We start from the raw sequence: 15,982 nt of genomic DNA on the forward strand, positions 1-15,982 counted from the left end.
AGAACGGCACGGGCGGGGCTCGCGTGCTCATGGTCCACAGAGCTGTCCTTTGAACGTTTCGGAGAAGATCCTTCTATAGAGCTACTTCCACGAGATCACTTGTGATCGGAGGAGACAAACCATGAGAAACTCTTGACTATAGGAAACAAACTGCGGGTTGTTGGAGGGGAGGTGGGAGGGGAAGGGCTTGCTTTCTTTAACAGGTAACAACTGCACACGCCAGGAAGTTCCTTGCCCACGTAGGCCGCGATGGAAGTTCTGCACGTGGGCTCGCCTGCATCCAAGCTTGCTTCCCCAAAGGCCCTGGACCCCTCCTCAGTCCCCGCCGGTCCCCTGCTGGTCTACCCTTCGCAAGGCACTCCTTGAAGCGCGGGGGGAGCGCCTCGAGGGCTCAGCTCAGCAAATGCAAACCCCCGCGGAATGCAAATAAGCGTCGGGACGGCGCAAGCCGGGTCACGCTCGGGTAGAGCAGAGAGCCGGGCCCTTCCCGCCTGCTGCCCGCGGAGGGCGCCCTGAGCGCTCCGAAGCCGACGGTCCCCGGGGTGGGGGCGGGGGCGGGGGTGGGGGCCGGGCGGAGCCGGGGGCGCGGGGGCGCGGGGGCGCGGGGCGCGGCGGCCAGGCCGGCCGGGGGACCCGAGGACGGTCCCGGGCTCGGCGCGGAGGACCGTGCGGCGGCGCCCGCCGGAAACCGCGCGGGAGGAGTGTCCGGAGCCGGCGCCGCCGAGCCCGCTGACATCAGCCGCGCTCCTCCCCTCGCCTCCCAACACCCTCAGCTCGCGGCCGGACCCTCCTCCTCCCACCACGTGTCCTCCCCGCTCCCTCCCGAGGGGCCGCGCGCACGGGAAGCCGGAGAGGCGGCAGGGATGGCGCCGTGACAGCCGGCCCGGAGCCCTCGGCGTCTCCCCCCGCGGCCCCGGCCGGCGCCCCGGCCGCTCGGTGAGTGCGCGGGCGGCGGGCGGCGGGCGGCGGGCGCGGGCGCGGGCGGCGCGGCCCTTCCCGCGGCTCCGGGGCGTTCCGGCGCCGGCGGGGGCGGGGGCGCGGGGCCGGAGCCGCGGCGGGCGCCGCCGCCTTTGTTGCGGGCCCGCCCGGGTGGCAGGCGGCGCCGGCTCCCGCCGCCCGGCAGGTGCGCGGGGCCGGGGAGGGGGCCCGGCGGCGAGAAGGGCCGAGCCGGGCGGGGGGCGGGGGCCGGGGGCGGGGGCGGCGGGAGCGCTGCGGGCGCGGGGCCGCGGAGAAAGGGAAATGGGACAAGATGGCTGGAGACACCCGAGCGCGCCCGGGGGCGCGGCGGCCGCAGGCGGGGCGCGGGGGGCGCGGGGCCGGGGGCGGGGGCGGGGGCGGCGGCGGGCGCCGCGCCGGGGGCACTGTCGCTGCGGGGCGCTGTCGCCGCCGCCCCCGCCTCGGCGCGGGAGCGGGCGGGGCAGGCCGCGGCCAAGTTCGGGCCCGGGCTGCGGGGCCCCGAAGCCCGTCCGGCTCTTCCCGGGACCCGCCGCCTTCGCCGCCCTTTGTGGAATCTCGACAGGAGCGTACTTTGCGCTCGGCGGGGTCTTCGCCCCCGAGGCCCGGGAGGACGCGGCGGCCCCCGAGGCGCGCGCTCGCCGCACCCAGGAGTTGCCCGCGCCCCAGGGGCAGGAGCTCGGCCCTTTGTTGCCCGCTGCTGGGCGGAGGGCGGAGGGCGGAGGGCGGCCAGCGGGCGCTCGGGCACGCCTCACCAGGTGTCCCTGAAGGCCGAGTGGCTGTTTCCTGAGCCCGCTCGTGGACAGAATCTTTGACTTTGGAAAATCCGGGTGACGGGTGTTCCGGGCCTACCAACGTCCCGGTGCCTAACCCGGCTGTGGAGACAGCCCCGTGGAGCAAGTGTCCGTCCCATCTGTATCCCAGCACCTTCATCCATAGGAAGCCGACACCCCCTTCCTGCCACGTATTTCGTGTTTGGGGGGCACTGGCTGTGAGAAAGTTCTGGCTTGCAGTGCTCTTTAAAGCCTCGTCCAGGAATGTTTACCCACCAGGCCTGTTCCGCTGCTGGGTCTCTACAGAACCAGTCTGGTCTCTTCCACAGGTAGCTTTTTAAATATTTGAAGACACTCAGGTATGCTGTCTGCCTGCAGCCCCTCTTCTCGTAATTAAATACGTCACCTTCCAGCTTCCTAGTGCCTTTCCTGAATCTGTTCCTCCCCAGACCTGACTCTGTTTCCTTCCCTTACTCCAGCCTGAAGAGTGCTCAAGGCTAAGAGGTTTGTGCAAGCTGCCCCCATCCTAGCCTTTGAAGAGTTTACACTCGTACCTGATTTTTCTCAACTGAATCTTGCTTGCAGAGATGGAGTCCACAGCCTACACTCTCAACTTGACCCTAAAAGAAGAAGAAGAGGAAGAAGAGATTCAGAGCCGGGAGCTGGAGGATGGCCCCACAGATATGCAGAAAGTCCGGATCTGCTCAGAGGGTGGATGGGTAAGTAAGAAGGTGTGAGGTCCACACAGCTCTGAGGAGAGAAGCAGGCCTGAGCCAGGCTTGTGTTAAGTCTCCTCCTCAGGCAGACATAGGAAGTAAAAATAGCCCAGCCCAGCCCGGTATGTTTGCATTCCTGAGAAAACAGTCCTGTGGCTTTAAAAGGCACTGTGAAGAATGGAGGAGCTGGTTATGGGAACAGTCTCCAGCCATGTAGCTTATCATCCTTCGGGGTGGAAATCCGAGAGGCAGGGAGAGCTTATCTCTCTGTCCTACCCCTGAATCCCCTACATCCTGCTCAGTGCCAGGCATGCTGCAGACACCAACTAAATGTTTGCTGACCTATGTTAAAGAAAAAAATATTCTGACGTTTGTGAAGATGGTAAGAAAAATTCTGTTCAGGACTGTTGAGACAGGTGTCAGGACTGTTGCAGTAGAGGAGGGAGCTGGGGAGCTGGGGTCAACACTGAATACAGTGAGGCGAGCGGGGATTTCTAACCAGAAAATCCTCCAGAGTGGAGGGGTCAGGGGACAGAAAATTACTAAGAGGAAACTTCAAGAATGGGGGGATTCTTGCTAAACTGACTTAACAAGATTCTTGCTAAAGGCACGCTAGGTTGATCACATGTCAGGGGTGGGGGGGGACTCTTTCTAAAGTGACTTAGCAGGATTCTTACTAAGATTGGGCTGGGCTAGCTGAGGGCAGGAGGGGCACCCACATGGTAGCCTGGTGGAGAAGAGGGTTCAGACTAAAGTTGGGGAAGGAGAGAGTCTGCTGCTGCTTGAAGGGAACCATTTTAAATAAGACTTGGGGCGTTGAGCTGACATGAGAGCTGCAGGAGGTGAGGACAATTGGTTCTCTGCGAACGTCTCTTATGTTAGCACACTCAGGAGAGCTGCACATCGAGCAGGCCTGAATTGAAGGGTTGAGGTGATGGGCAGCAGAGAATCTGGAACATACTCAAACAGAAAAGTTGATAGAAGCAGAGTAAATTCATGAACATGTAGACGCAACATTGTCCGTCCCGGTCTCTGCCTGTCTGCTGTGGCCCACCAGGTTGCACCTGTGAGCACGAGCACTCTGGAAGCCTCACCCAAAGAAGTGAGCAGGGCTGCAGTGGGCTTGTGCCAGGGGCGCTTCAGGAAACACCGGGGTGGGTGGCTGAGGGGGGGGGGGTGTAATAGAGAATTATTGTTATAATTGCGTATGATTATTCATAGTACATACTGGACACCCTGACATTTGGGCGTGAATGGTGAAAATCTTAAACATGCAACAAATTGACATTTCTTTTCTCTGCTTAGTTCTATGTGTGAACATTATCAGTATCTGTTATATTCTTTGTTTCCAATAGGAGATGTGTATTCATAGAATCCTGGTACTCCCAAATGTCCCGCCCAGCTCCCCTCCCACACAAGGGAATTGGGGAGCAGAGGAGTTATCTACTTTGCCCCAAGGATACGCATGCACACTGACATTTGTTCTTAAAAATGCATGTTGAGCTGGACTCTTAAGAGTAGTGCATTTTGTTGTATGTTATATCTCAATTTAAAAAAAGAAAAAATAATAATACACTACCAGCCCCTGGGCTTGCAGCCTGGCTCTGTAGGCTGCACTGCCCTTGTCTTTTTGTGTTCTCTGCCCATCCCATCCTTCTCCGTGGCCTGATCCCTTGCAGCTGGGGAGACCTTGGAAGACCTTGGAGTCCGTCCCATGTAGCATGGAGCAAGACTTCCAGGCAGTAGAGACCTCGGGCTTTAAGGCTAAATTGGCTATCCCAGAACATCTTGATAGCATGGAAAACCTTAGAAAATGAGTACAGGGAAGGTGGACATTGAAGTATGGCAGGACAGCGAGAAGAGATCAAGGTGAAGACCATGCTTGGCTGAGAAAGGAGGCGGGGGCCTGGCTTTTGGGGCCTCCAGGCCATCTGTAGTTACTGAGCACAGTGGTGATGTTCTTAAGACAAGATCTCTAGTCTCCTGCAGTTGCCACTCTTGTGAGGAAGGTAGGGAAGTGAATGCAATTCATAGTACGGTATTCAGAGTGCAGTGGGGGAAGTTGGCTCAGGGGTGCGGTCTCATTCAGACTGGAGAACTCAAGAGGCTCTTGGCAGAAGGGAAGCATGGACCTACCTAGTCTTGAGCGGTAGGCAGGTTGACTCCCAGGCCCATCCCTTCCTGGGGACATTTGGCAATATCTGGAGACATTTTTGGCTCTCATGATTTGGATAGGGGTTGGGGAGTGGAAGATCCTACTAGGCCTCTCCTGGGGAGAGGCCAGGGACACTGCTAATCCATCTATAGTACCCAGGACAGCCCCCACCACAAAGAATTATCTGGCTCAAAATGTCATTCATGCCAAGGTTGAAAAACCCTTCTTTAGGACATTACGCTAGGGGAAGAAAAGAAATGAATCTGTTCCTTAAATAGATATTTTGGTTGTAGAGAATTTAAAAGCCCTTCCAACATAAGAACCCTGCTACGTATTAGGATAATATTCCATAGGAGAGTTGGAGTAGAAATAGAGTTTCAAGTAGAGAAAAGGAAAAACACGCCTTGAACTGAATCTTACGAGTGGCAGTGGCCAGGGGGAGGGACAGGGCCTGCACTCCAGACTCGCAGAAAGCATGGGCTTTGGAAATCAGACTCTCTAACTCTGACTGCAGGCAAGTTACTTAGCAGCTGTTTCCTCACTCATAATAAATAGTGAGTAGTGATGCTCATATCTTAATATTATTTAAAGGATTCAATAAGATAATTTAAAGGGTTCAACAAGGTAATCTATTTAAGCGTGTAAGAAGGAGCGCCCTGCCCGGTGTCTGACATCCAGCAGGCACCATCTTGGTGCACTGGTAACAACCCCTTGCCCTGAGATCCCTGCCACCTTCATTGGGTAGTTAGGCCACTTCATCAGTGAGGCTGTGCAGTGTTACCCTTGGAGATGAGCATTAGAACGCCAGCTTGCCAGCAGAGCAAGGCAGTACACGGCTAGAGGCAGGAGTACCTATCTGATGTGTCCTGGATCTTCTGAGGAAAGGGAAGGGGACGGGGCCAAGAAAGGGTATCTGGGGATTGAACACAGGCTGCCTGACTTCTGAGTGTGGCCCAGGGCTGGCCCTGTTTACCTTCTGCTGTGCTTAGCCAGATGAAAAGCCTCTGTGGAGAGAGGGGAGGCATGCACCACAGGGCCTGGCTGAAGGCTTGCTCAATTCTCACAGAGGGTTGCTGTGAGGGGAATTTCTGAGCCACTGTACTGTGTGTCTCCAGAGCATAATGTGGGCTTGTTTGAAGATCCTCTGTGGATCAGTCATAAGTGTATGAGGAGACGAATCTGGCCCCAGCCAGCCTCTAGCCACCTTCTGACAACATCAGGGCTCCTGGTGTTTTTACCAGGCCAAGGATGTGTTACCTTTCTGAGTATCGATAGCCCCTCTGAAATGACAGGCATGGCTAGTCCTGTGTCCCATTTTATCAGCAAAGGGAAAGGGACTATAAATAGGTCTGGCCTAGATCTGGAATTTCCTAGGGAGAGAAAAGGCCAGAGGGAGGGTTGTTCAAAAGTCTGGGAAGTGGGCAGGGGTGGGGTAGAGAATCCCTGGCTGCCTGGCTTTCCAGATTGATGAAGCCTGTGGAAGGCCTAGAGATCCGTCCACTTTTACCTCCTAGTGTCTCACACATACTCCAAAGGGGAGGCTTACTTCTGTGACAGATAAAATTTAATGATCATTTGAAGCCGTTCTAAGTGGAATAAGGGAAGGGAAATTCGGATATTGTTTGCTTAAATCAAAAGGACATTTTTAAGTGATTACTGTCTACGAGAAGTGTGTTAGGCTGAGGGAAATGGAATAACCATAGGTTTTGCACTCAGTGAGCTTGTACTGCAGAAGAAGAAGCTGACGAGGAAACCAAAAGAATACTGCGTTGTGTTAAGTGCCACCGTAGTGTTGAGCCCAGGTATCATGGGAACGTGTAGGTGGGCACACAGCCCAGGTCAGGGTGGGCTTCCCAGGGAACAGGACATCTAGGCTAAGTCTTGGAAGATGGGTGGGACGGTGGGTGTATGGGTGTTAGCCGGATCAAGAATGAGGAGGAGCTCTGAGGCAGTGGGAGAGCAATGTGCAGGGATGTGAAAGGTCAAAGAGTAGGCATGGAGTATAGCTGTGCACGGAGGTGGGGGAGAGGGGGCGGCCGGTCATCAGGGAGGACAGTTTACTTTGTAGGGGCTGGAGCCTTGAACCCAGAGTGTGCCAGGTCCAAATCTCCACCCTGCCATTTATTGGCCATGTGACTTTGACCAGCAGCAAGGCCTCTCTGAGCCCATTTCCTTCTTGATTAAATGGGGTTGTTGGAAAAAACAGATAAAGCAGTTACAGGGGCCTGTCCCTAATAAGTGCTCCCTGCATATAGGGTGCTGAGAGTGGGAAGGGAGGATGTGGACTTTGGGAATAAGGGGAAATGCCAGTATGTCATGCCAGTCACATGACTGATGGCTGGACACCTGAAGAAGCTACAGACAGTGCAGACATGAATTTTCTAAGCTGATGAAAACTGGGTTCATCATCACCCAGGCTCTGGATTCAGCCTTGGAGAATAGCTTTGAAAGCAGTAATGCAAAGAAACCAGCCCAAAACCCTGGCCCAATGATCTCCGATCACTGAATATGATGAACTTTGGAGGCTTTTTAGTGACTGAAAGAAACATCATGGTTAAAAAAAAAGGCATGTAGTTGGATGAGCAAGAGGAGGTTGGTGTGGGTGGCCTAGCTGCCGGCGCCCCCTCCCACAGTGCCCCCTCCCACAGTGCTGGGGGAGGGGGGACAGTGGGGAGAGCTTTGGAGCTGCCTTCTCTGCCCTTAGGGCTTTCTGCAGAAGGTCTAGGCATGAAAGCAAACTAGTTTGCTCTGGTGTCTCATTACATAAATTTAAGCTCTAATTAGCTCTCCTCTCAGATCGTAGGTTGGAAAAGGCCAAATGAGGCCCCCTCTCTCACTGGTTCCTCCCCGGGCTTTGGGTTCTGAGTCAAACGCTAAGGCTGGTGCCCCTGGAAAAGGAAACAGTACCCAGGACCCCCACCCGCCCCCCCGCCCCCACTGGGCTAGGGATCTGCAGATGAGAGAAGGCAGGGGATGTGTTGTCTTGGTAGCGGAACTGCCCCAGGGTGTCTGCTTGGGTGTGGGTGCTCCTGGCTCCAGAGTGGGGGGCTAAGCCAAGACCAGCAGTCCCCGCAGTGGATGTCCCCGCTTGGTGACCTGGTGATCTGTGCTGGGGAGTTTTTCTCCTCGGGGTGCTACTCTGCCTGTCGGCCAAGGCAGTGAAGGGTACTCAGCAGGGCAGGCGGGGCCTGTGCTGTGTCCTAGGGTGCCTCTAGGAGCCGTGATGAATGTGATGGAGCATGTCGAGGCCCCTCCCTTCTAGGATGAAAGGGTGTGAGTCTGTGTCTGCGTGTGCCTGTTAGTCGTTGAGAAAGGCCTGTTCGCTATTTCAGGTGCCCGCCCTATTCGATGAGGTGGCCATATATTTTTCCGACGAGGAGTGGGAAGTTTTGACGGAGCAACAAAAGGCCCTCTACCGGGAAGTCATGAGGATGAATTATGAAACTGTCCTGTCCCTGGGTAAAGCTTTGTTTTCCTTTGTCTCCTGGAAGCCCTGAGCCCAGAGAATTGTTTCCATGTCTCTTCTCTGGTGTCCAACATCCCTTTCTCCTGAACTTGGATTCTGTCCCCTTGATGCCTGTGCCTGTTTAATTTCCTGTTTTTGATTTAGGCAGCATATAAATATTGTGTCCTCCTACTCAGCAACTTGTGCCAGCTCTCTGAACCATCCTCATTCAACCCAGGTGTTCACATAGAGTCATAACCTGGGCCATCTGGGTGGCTCAGTCGGTTAAGGGTCCGCCTCTTGATTTCATCTCAGGTCATGATATCAGGGTCGTGAGATCAGAGCCCTGCATTGGGCTCTGTGTGGTGTCTGCTTAAAACTTCCTCTCCCTCTCCCTCTGCCCCCTACCCACCACATGCTCGTGCACACATTCTCTCTCTCTCTCAAATAAATAAATAAATCTTAAAAAAAAAAAAAAAACATAACCTAAGAAATGTCACCACAAGTCTGGGCCTATGTTCCATATATTCCTTAGGAAGCCTTATTCTTGCCCTGTCCAGCCTCAGTTGCGTGGGAACATACCACCAGAGAATCCTGGTTCCCCTCCCAGCATTGATAATCTACATAGTTAGAGTGTAACCAGTTGGAAGCATTTCCTGAGTTGCTCATACATGTACCAGAATGTCACTGGATCCACCAAGTCCCTGCTAAATGCAGCTCTTTTTTTGTTGTTGCTAGTACCAGCCCTCCTTAGCAAAGATCCATAAATTCCCTTGGACAGAATAACTTCCTATTATATTTTTTCTTTAAGTACCCCTGAGCCCTTTCCCCCGTCTTTTGTGTATCTCCACATTGAGAATAGCATGTGCATGGGAGGGTATTTCGTAAGTATTATAAAGTACTACTTTTGGCAGTGTTTCAAGACAGTAACACACAGCTGTTACCTGTTTTATTTCCTATAAACAGAATTCCCATTCCCTAAGCCAGACATGATCACTCGATTGGAAGGGGATGAGGAGTCTCAGAATTCTGATGAATGGCAGCTCCATGGAGGAACCTTTGCAGGTACTACAATTAAACCACTCCAGCATCCATCCAATAGGGGAGCATTGTGAGGCTGGATTTTCCATATATGTTGTGTGGCATATTTAACAGTAAGGCAGGGTTATGAGGAGAAAGATTATGGGCTTTGGAGTTTCAAAATCTTTCCAGTGCTGTGTGACTTTAGGCCATTTCATTCACCTCTCTGAGACTCCATTTCTTCCTCTGTTAGCTGTGGGTGATATGTCTCAATGTGCAGTGTTATATGTGCATGCAGCATACTGAAGCTTGTATGGCATCTGGTCCAGCGCACATCCTAGGGGAAGGAGGCCACCTCAGTAGTACACCAAGTACCTCTGAAAGCCAAGGAAAATCACATGACGAAGCATGTGGCCAGCAAGAGCAAATGTAGTACATATGTGAGCAAATATATCTGAGAAGCACATGGTCCTTTATCAGGCATCATAGTTAGGACAACAGTTGGATAAATACAGCTTTCAAGCAGCCACTGGTTTTATTCACCTTCTCTATAGCTAAGAGTTTAAAATGCCACATTTCATTGATTCTAAGACGTGCTTTCCCCCCCACCCCATCTTGTTAACATCTCTGATGTTTAAATTTAGCATCTGTTAAATTAAGAATGCCTCTTAGAATTAATGGCATTTTTTCCCTTTTTTAATGGTATATCTTACAACTGATGGCATCTTAGTTTTGGTGAGATAGGATAATTTCTCCAAGTCCTATTCAGTTTCTGTGACCACCTTCTAAATACATGTATACAATGAAACCCAGTTCTGACATTAGTAGAAGGAACTAGTTTTCTGCCTTAAAAGCTTAGCTGTGCTAAGTATGGTTTTGCCATAGATTTTTTTGGTTTAAGGAATGTGATGCAGGCCATGATGCATCTAAATTCTGGACTCTTATATGGTAGTATGGTTTTTTTTTGTTTGTTTGTTTTTTAAAGATTTTATTTATTTATTCATAGACAGAGGCAGAGACACAGGGAGAGGGAGAAGCAGGCTTCATGCAGGGAGCCCGATGTGGGACTCGATCCCAGGTCTCCAGGATCACACCCCAGGCTGCAGGCGGCGCCAAACCGCTGCGCCACCAGGGCTGCCCGGTAGTATGGGTTTTATTTGACTTCTCCCCCACATAAAAATATTTTGACCCAAACATGGCCCACAGAACAACCATGTGATCCAGGTTTTACATGTGTTCAGTTCCCCACTCTGGCACTTTCTAGCTCACCTACCTGGATTTATCACTTCACTTCTGTAGCTTCATCTGCAAAGCAGGAGTAATGATGATATATAGGTATTAATGGAATTGGATGTAGCAGTCCGTAAGAATTGGCATGTGAGTAAGGACTTAGGAAATGCTATCTGTTATTAAAGTTACTGCTTTGGGTAAACTTCAGATTAAGATATTCTTAGTATTTCAACCCAAAAAATCAGGGAACTGGCCAGAAACTATTATAAGTACTGTCATTATCTTTGCCCCTCCCCATTTGTCTCCCAGAAAATGAAGAGTCTGATGTCAAGCCCCCAGACTGGGCCGGCCAGATGCATGCCACCCCACAGTTTGCTCAGCCCCAGCACCTAGATGGGTTTGGCCTCCGCCTGCCTCGAGACCTCACGGATCTGCCCGAGTGGAGTGAGGGGTACCCCTTCTACATGGCCATGGGCTTCCCGGGGTATGACCTCTCAGCAGACGAGATTGCCGGGAAGCTCCAGTTCAGCAGGGGCATGCGGCGCAGTTACGACGCGGGATTCAAGTTAATGGTGGTGGAGTATGCCGAGAGCACCAACAACTGCCAGGCGGCCAAGCAGTTTGGAGTGCTGGAAAAGAATGTTCGAGACTGGCGCAAAGTGAAGCCACAGCTCCAGAATGCCCATGCCATGCGGCGGGCCTTCCGCGGTCCCAAAAACGGTCGCTTCGCCCTGGTGGACCAGCGTGTGGCCGAGTATGTCAGGTACATGCAGGCCAAAGGGGACCCGATCACCAGGGAGGCGATGCAGCTGAAAGCTCTTGAGATCGCCCAAGAAATGAACATTCCGGAGAAGGGGTTCAAGGCTAGCTTGGGCTGGTGTCGAAGAATGATGCGAAGGTATGACCTGTCCCTGAGGCATAAAGTGCCTGTGCCCCAGCAGCTGCCCGAAGACCTGACTGAGAAGCTTGTCACATACCAGCGGAGTGTCCTGGCACTGCGCAGGGCGCATGACTACCAGGTGGCTCAGATGGGCAATGCTGACGAGACGCCCATTTGTCTAGAGGTGCCATCGCGGGTGACTGTGGACAACCAGGGCGAAAAGCCTGTCTTGGTCAAGACGCCCGGCAGGGAGAAACTAAAAATCACAGCGATGCTCGGTGTCTTGGCAGATGGGAGGAAGCTGCCTCCGTACATCATCTTGAGGGGCACGTACATCCCCCCCGGGAAGTTCCCCAGTGGAATGGAAATCCGCTGCCACCGGTACGGGTGGATGACAGAGGACTTGATGCAGGACTGGTTGGAGGTAGTGTGGCGGCGGAGGACGGGTGCGGCACCCAAGCAGCGTGGGATGCTGATCCTGAACGGCTTCCGTGGCCACGCCACTGATTCTGTGAAGAGCTCCATGGAGAGCATGAACACCGACATGGTTATCATCCCTGGGGGCCTGACGTCGCAGCTGCAGGTGTTGGATGTAGTGGTCTACAAGCCGCTAAATGACAGTGTCCGGGCCCAGTACTCCAACTGGCTTCTGGCAGGGAACCTGGCACTGAGCCCCACTGGCAACGCCAAGAAGCCGCCCCTGGGGCTCTTCCTCGAGTGGGTCATGGTGGCGTGGAATAGCATCTCCAGTGAATCCATTGTCCAGGGGTTCAAGAAGTGCCACATCTCCAGTAATTTGGAAGATGAAGATGACGTCCTGTGGGAGATTGAGAGTGAGCTTCCAGGAGGAGGGGAGGCGCCCAAAGAATGCGATTCGGAGAGTGCGCCGGAGGGCAACTGACAGCCGAGGGGAGAGCTAAGGTAACCAGGCAGCCATCGGCACATACCTGGCACCCGCGCTGACGGCCCGGTTTGTGGTCCACAGATACCCTTCCTCTTGCCGTTACTTTCTTGTGCTTCCGAGAACTCTCAAGCCTATGGTATAGTACCCTACGTAACAGGCCAGCATCCTTTCCTGTATGTCAGTCTTGTGTTGCGTGGCTTACTCTGTGGGTGTTTTGCTCTGAGGCCTGGACCTGGGAGCACTTGTATAGTACATAACATGAGCCAAGAGAGAGTTACCAGAACATTTCATCTGAGAGCCATCGTGCTCAAAGAAATGATTTGGGCCTGAAAGAGCATAGTTAGCAAGAGGTTTTGCCAAAAAGCCGACTGGCCTGTAGGACCATGATGTAGGGAGAACACCCTGGTGTAGGGGAGAGAACTGTGTGTTGTGGGCTTCATCTCCATGCTTGAGTGGTCTGCAGAAGCCCACGGGGGCGTGAAAACGGTAGCTTAGACTTGCTTTTCCCATGAAGTTCAAAAGTGTTTTTAAAACATCTCTTAGTCTCATCATGACCTTCACATGGATGGAATGAGCAATTGCAATAATTTCTTATAGCCCACTGATGTCTGAAGGGAGATATTTCTAAATTGAATCTTTGCACCAAAAAAAGAAAAGAAAACAGGGCACATATCTGGGACTACAGTGAATAAAGTCCAGGCCTGGAATTTTCAAAGTTGAATATAGAAGGGGAGCAGCTTTAAGAGGAATCGGGGAGTGCAGATGAACACACCACTGGTGGAGGCAAGTCTACACCACATACACACACGCGCGCGCACACACACACACACACACACACACACACCTTGAGATGAGAGCGCGGCCAACCAGGTACACTGAGGGAACATGTGGAAAGAATATACAATTCATTTTACCCTCTTGCTCTTGTCTCCCTGATGGTCAATTTATTTCCCTAGACACACAGTATTTAATATGAAGGGTCATTCCTTTTTCTACAGAGGACCCAAAACTACCTTGACGTTTCTTTTGTGGCGTAACTCGAAGGTTCCATCCTACTTGCTGTTTTCTTCAAGGGAAGTGCTAACTCAAATCTTTCATCCCACTCCTTGCTGTATAAGTGCAAGAGTGACTTCCGTCTCTGTCCCTGCCCTCAGATCGAATCGTACGCATACTACTGAACTCCACTGTGATTCTGAGACCCCTAGATACTGTCTCCACTGGGAGTTCTGTCAGTCCTCCAGCAGGGTGGTCTTACTGTTCCATTCACATCACCGAAACTGCTTTCTCCCCCCTCATGTCCCTTCCCTCTCTCTTCATGAATTCAGCCTCCTTTTCTGCTAACCATTCTCCGCTGGATATCAAACTTTGAGTTATAGTGAATTTTTAATTCTTTTCTCATTTTACTTTTTTCTGCACCCCCTTCCTTGTTAGATAACATTTTTTTCTTTTCTAAGCTCTTTACTACCAAAAGAGGAGAGGGAAGAGACAGGGCTAGGCTGCAGCTGCGAAGGTAGGCATGTACGTCCGATACCAAATGTGACCTTTTGCCCATGATGACCACCACTTCTCTCTACAGCTGCCCTTTTGTGAGCTGAAGAAGTGATAGAAGTAGGGATTCTCAGGAAGCAGGAGTTTTAGGAGGGGATAGACGGCCATAAAACTGCCTCTACTCATGTCTTTGGAAGTCTGACTAATGGAATAATTGTGTTTGTTAAAATGTATACGATTTCTAAAATCCAAAATCCAAGGGTTAATTCATACTTCGGTTCTCTCTGTTTTCCAGCAAATGGAACTATTTGAAACAGGTGAGGAGGAAAATCCTCAAGAAGATTCCTCGAAGTGTGGATGCACAGGGAACAGCAAAAGGCCACAGGGCTCAGAACAAGCCCATCTGGACAGCAGCCTGTGTACCCCATCCTGCGATACAGCCTAACCCCGCCCCACATCCACAAGGTGTCAGAAAAGGTGTCTGGGACCCTCGATTTCAGCAGAGACATGATTAGGGAAGAAACTGCTTCTGCCCCATTTTTTGTTTAGAGATTAATCCATGTGTCCACTAAAAAACCCTGTAAATATGAATGAACAAAGGTATTTCCTGGAGAAGAGACCATTTGTTCAACACCAACAAGAGACTCATATGGGCCCAACTCCACTGGTGTCCTTTCTGTGGAGCAAACCTCAAGTAAATGTTTTCTTTTGCCTTTAAAAATGCTTCCAAGAGTAGAACCTGTCCCCACACAGGTTAAGACTACAGAAAAGGCTTTATGGAAATGAGTCTTTTATGTATACCTGCTACTTATACATTTCCTCTTTTGGAAAAATGAAAATACTAATGATAGCAAAATTCAGACATACTGGCCTGGTGCCAGCAGATGGCTTTTCTACAGACAAATTAGGTTAGTGTGGAAGATACAGGTTAAAATAAACTGTGCTGTTTTATTTATCTTCCTAATCTGGTCGGCAGCTAGAATTTTTTAGGGTCTTCTTTAATGACTCTGTTTGTCATTATACGTAATGATAGGGCAGCATTTAGTACACAAGCTCTTCTGTTTCTCAGGCTGCCTGCAGAAGAAGTCACCATAAATTATCTGCTGTCTACATGGTACAAGGCTCATTGACTCATCTGATACTTGTTCATTTCTTTAATATTTTTATCACAAGGGTATGAGAGGACATGGGCCTTTAGCCACAAGCTGTTTCAGTACTTTAAATCTCTACCCTGCAGGAATAGATGGGAGGTCTTTGAATTTTTACATTATAGAAATTTGCATTCCCACATAAGTTGTCATGAGAACATTCCTTCTAAGCTTATCTGTGCTACAAAAAATATGCCAGGACCTTATAGACCAAGCCACTGCTAGAAATGTCATTCCAATGTCAGATCTGAGTAACAGTAACCACTTTTCCTTGTAGACTCAGCTCATTTATAGATCATACTGTTCTTGGCATCTTGAAACACCTATTTCTACTCAGGTACTCATTTTCCTATTAGTGATTCACCTTTCTCATTTTTTTAAAACCAGTTTTCCTCCAGGGGAGTTGTGGGGATGGGGGAGATAATTTCACTTAGTTTCTGGTATCTGAATAACTTTCAGTGTTTGAATTGTCTCCCCATTTGCTTTTCACCAACACATTTGCGTTACCACAAATGGCATCCAAATCCCGCTACTTTGCATTCCAGAAGTTTCCATCCCCTCCACTTCCACTTAATTTCTCCTCCACTGTCCTGGTTCCTGGCCCTTCCTCTTACGTCCTGTTTTACTTGCTTTGGGAGCATAAATGATTTTATAAGACCTAATTTTGGGTTCCTGCACTGGAGCCATAGTTTTCTTAAGGAAAAGAGTAGAAAATGGGCTCAAGTCCTATTTCATTCCACCAACACCTTCTTGAGTCTCATCATCAGCTGATAGATGATGCCTTACAGGTTGCATAGCACTGGAACTTTCCTAGAGTAATGGCTCTACTGTCAGGGTTTTTCTGGGCTCATTCTTCCAGACTTAATTATGATCTATGCTTAACAGAGTCCCAGTACAACTATTTTGCAGAATGGCTATTACCCTAGAATTACTATAGCACATATTGAGACATAGTTGTACTCCCCAGTAGATAGAAATTGACCCCAACAATAAACTTTGATAATAAAGACAATAGGCTATGGTGGTTTTATTTCCCTGCTAGCATTGTGAAAGGTCACACTTCAAACTATCATTTATGCTTTATTCTCCATTCAGTTTGGGGTATGTTTGTGTATGTAATATCCTGGGATGGCAACATAAATGTTGGTGTCTGAAGACAAAGGAAAATGGTGTATATGGTTTCAAACTGAATTAAAAGTCGGGCAGGAGGTGTTGGGATGCCTGGCATGAATAGTTTTTTCCTCAGTCACATCTCAGATGCTCTCAGGG

The 15,982-nt window shown here is 50.9% G+C and overlaps 1 protein-coding gene and 1 non-coding gene across 3 annotated transcripts; both read left to right on the top strand.

The window, feature by feature from the left end:
* The first annotated feature begins 545 nt into the window (after window positions 1-545).
* On the top strand, window positions 546-15,722 carry POGK (pogo transposable element derived with KRAB domain). 2 transcript variants are annotated; one of them, XM_041768844.1, is made up of 6 exons: window positions 546-936; window positions 2,313-2,446; window positions 7,931-8,057; window positions 9,010-9,108; window positions 10,603-12,094; window positions 13,861-15,722. In XM_041768844.1, exons 2-5 carry the CDS (start codon window positions 2,315-2,317, stop codon window positions 12,072-12,074), a joined length of 1,830 nt encoding a protein of 609 aa, XP_041624778.1. In that variant the 5' UTR covers window positions 546-936; window positions 2,313-2,314; the 3' UTR covers window positions 12,075-12,094; window positions 13,861-15,722. The 2 variants fall into 2 exon arrangements, with proteins under 2 accessions (XP_041624778.1, XP_041624785.1); XM_041768851.1 differs by lacking the exon at window positions 546-936 and adding an exon at window positions 1,784-2,056.
* On the top strand, window positions 3,460-3,593 carry LOC121475330. Its single transcript, XR_005983724.1, has one exon. It is a non-coding gene; the product is annotated as a small nucleolar RNA SNORA52 (small nucleolar RNA).
* Window positions 15,723-15,982: the final 260 nt, after the last annotated feature.

Source organism: Vulpes lagopus, chromosome 1, assembly GCF_018345385.1.
Source record: "Vulpes lagopus strain Blue_001 chromosome 1, ASM1834538v1, whole genome shotgun sequence".
In the NCBI taxonomy this organism is placed as follows: domain Eukaryota; kingdom Metazoa; phylum Chordata; class Mammalia; order Carnivora; family Canidae; genus Vulpes; species Vulpes lagopus.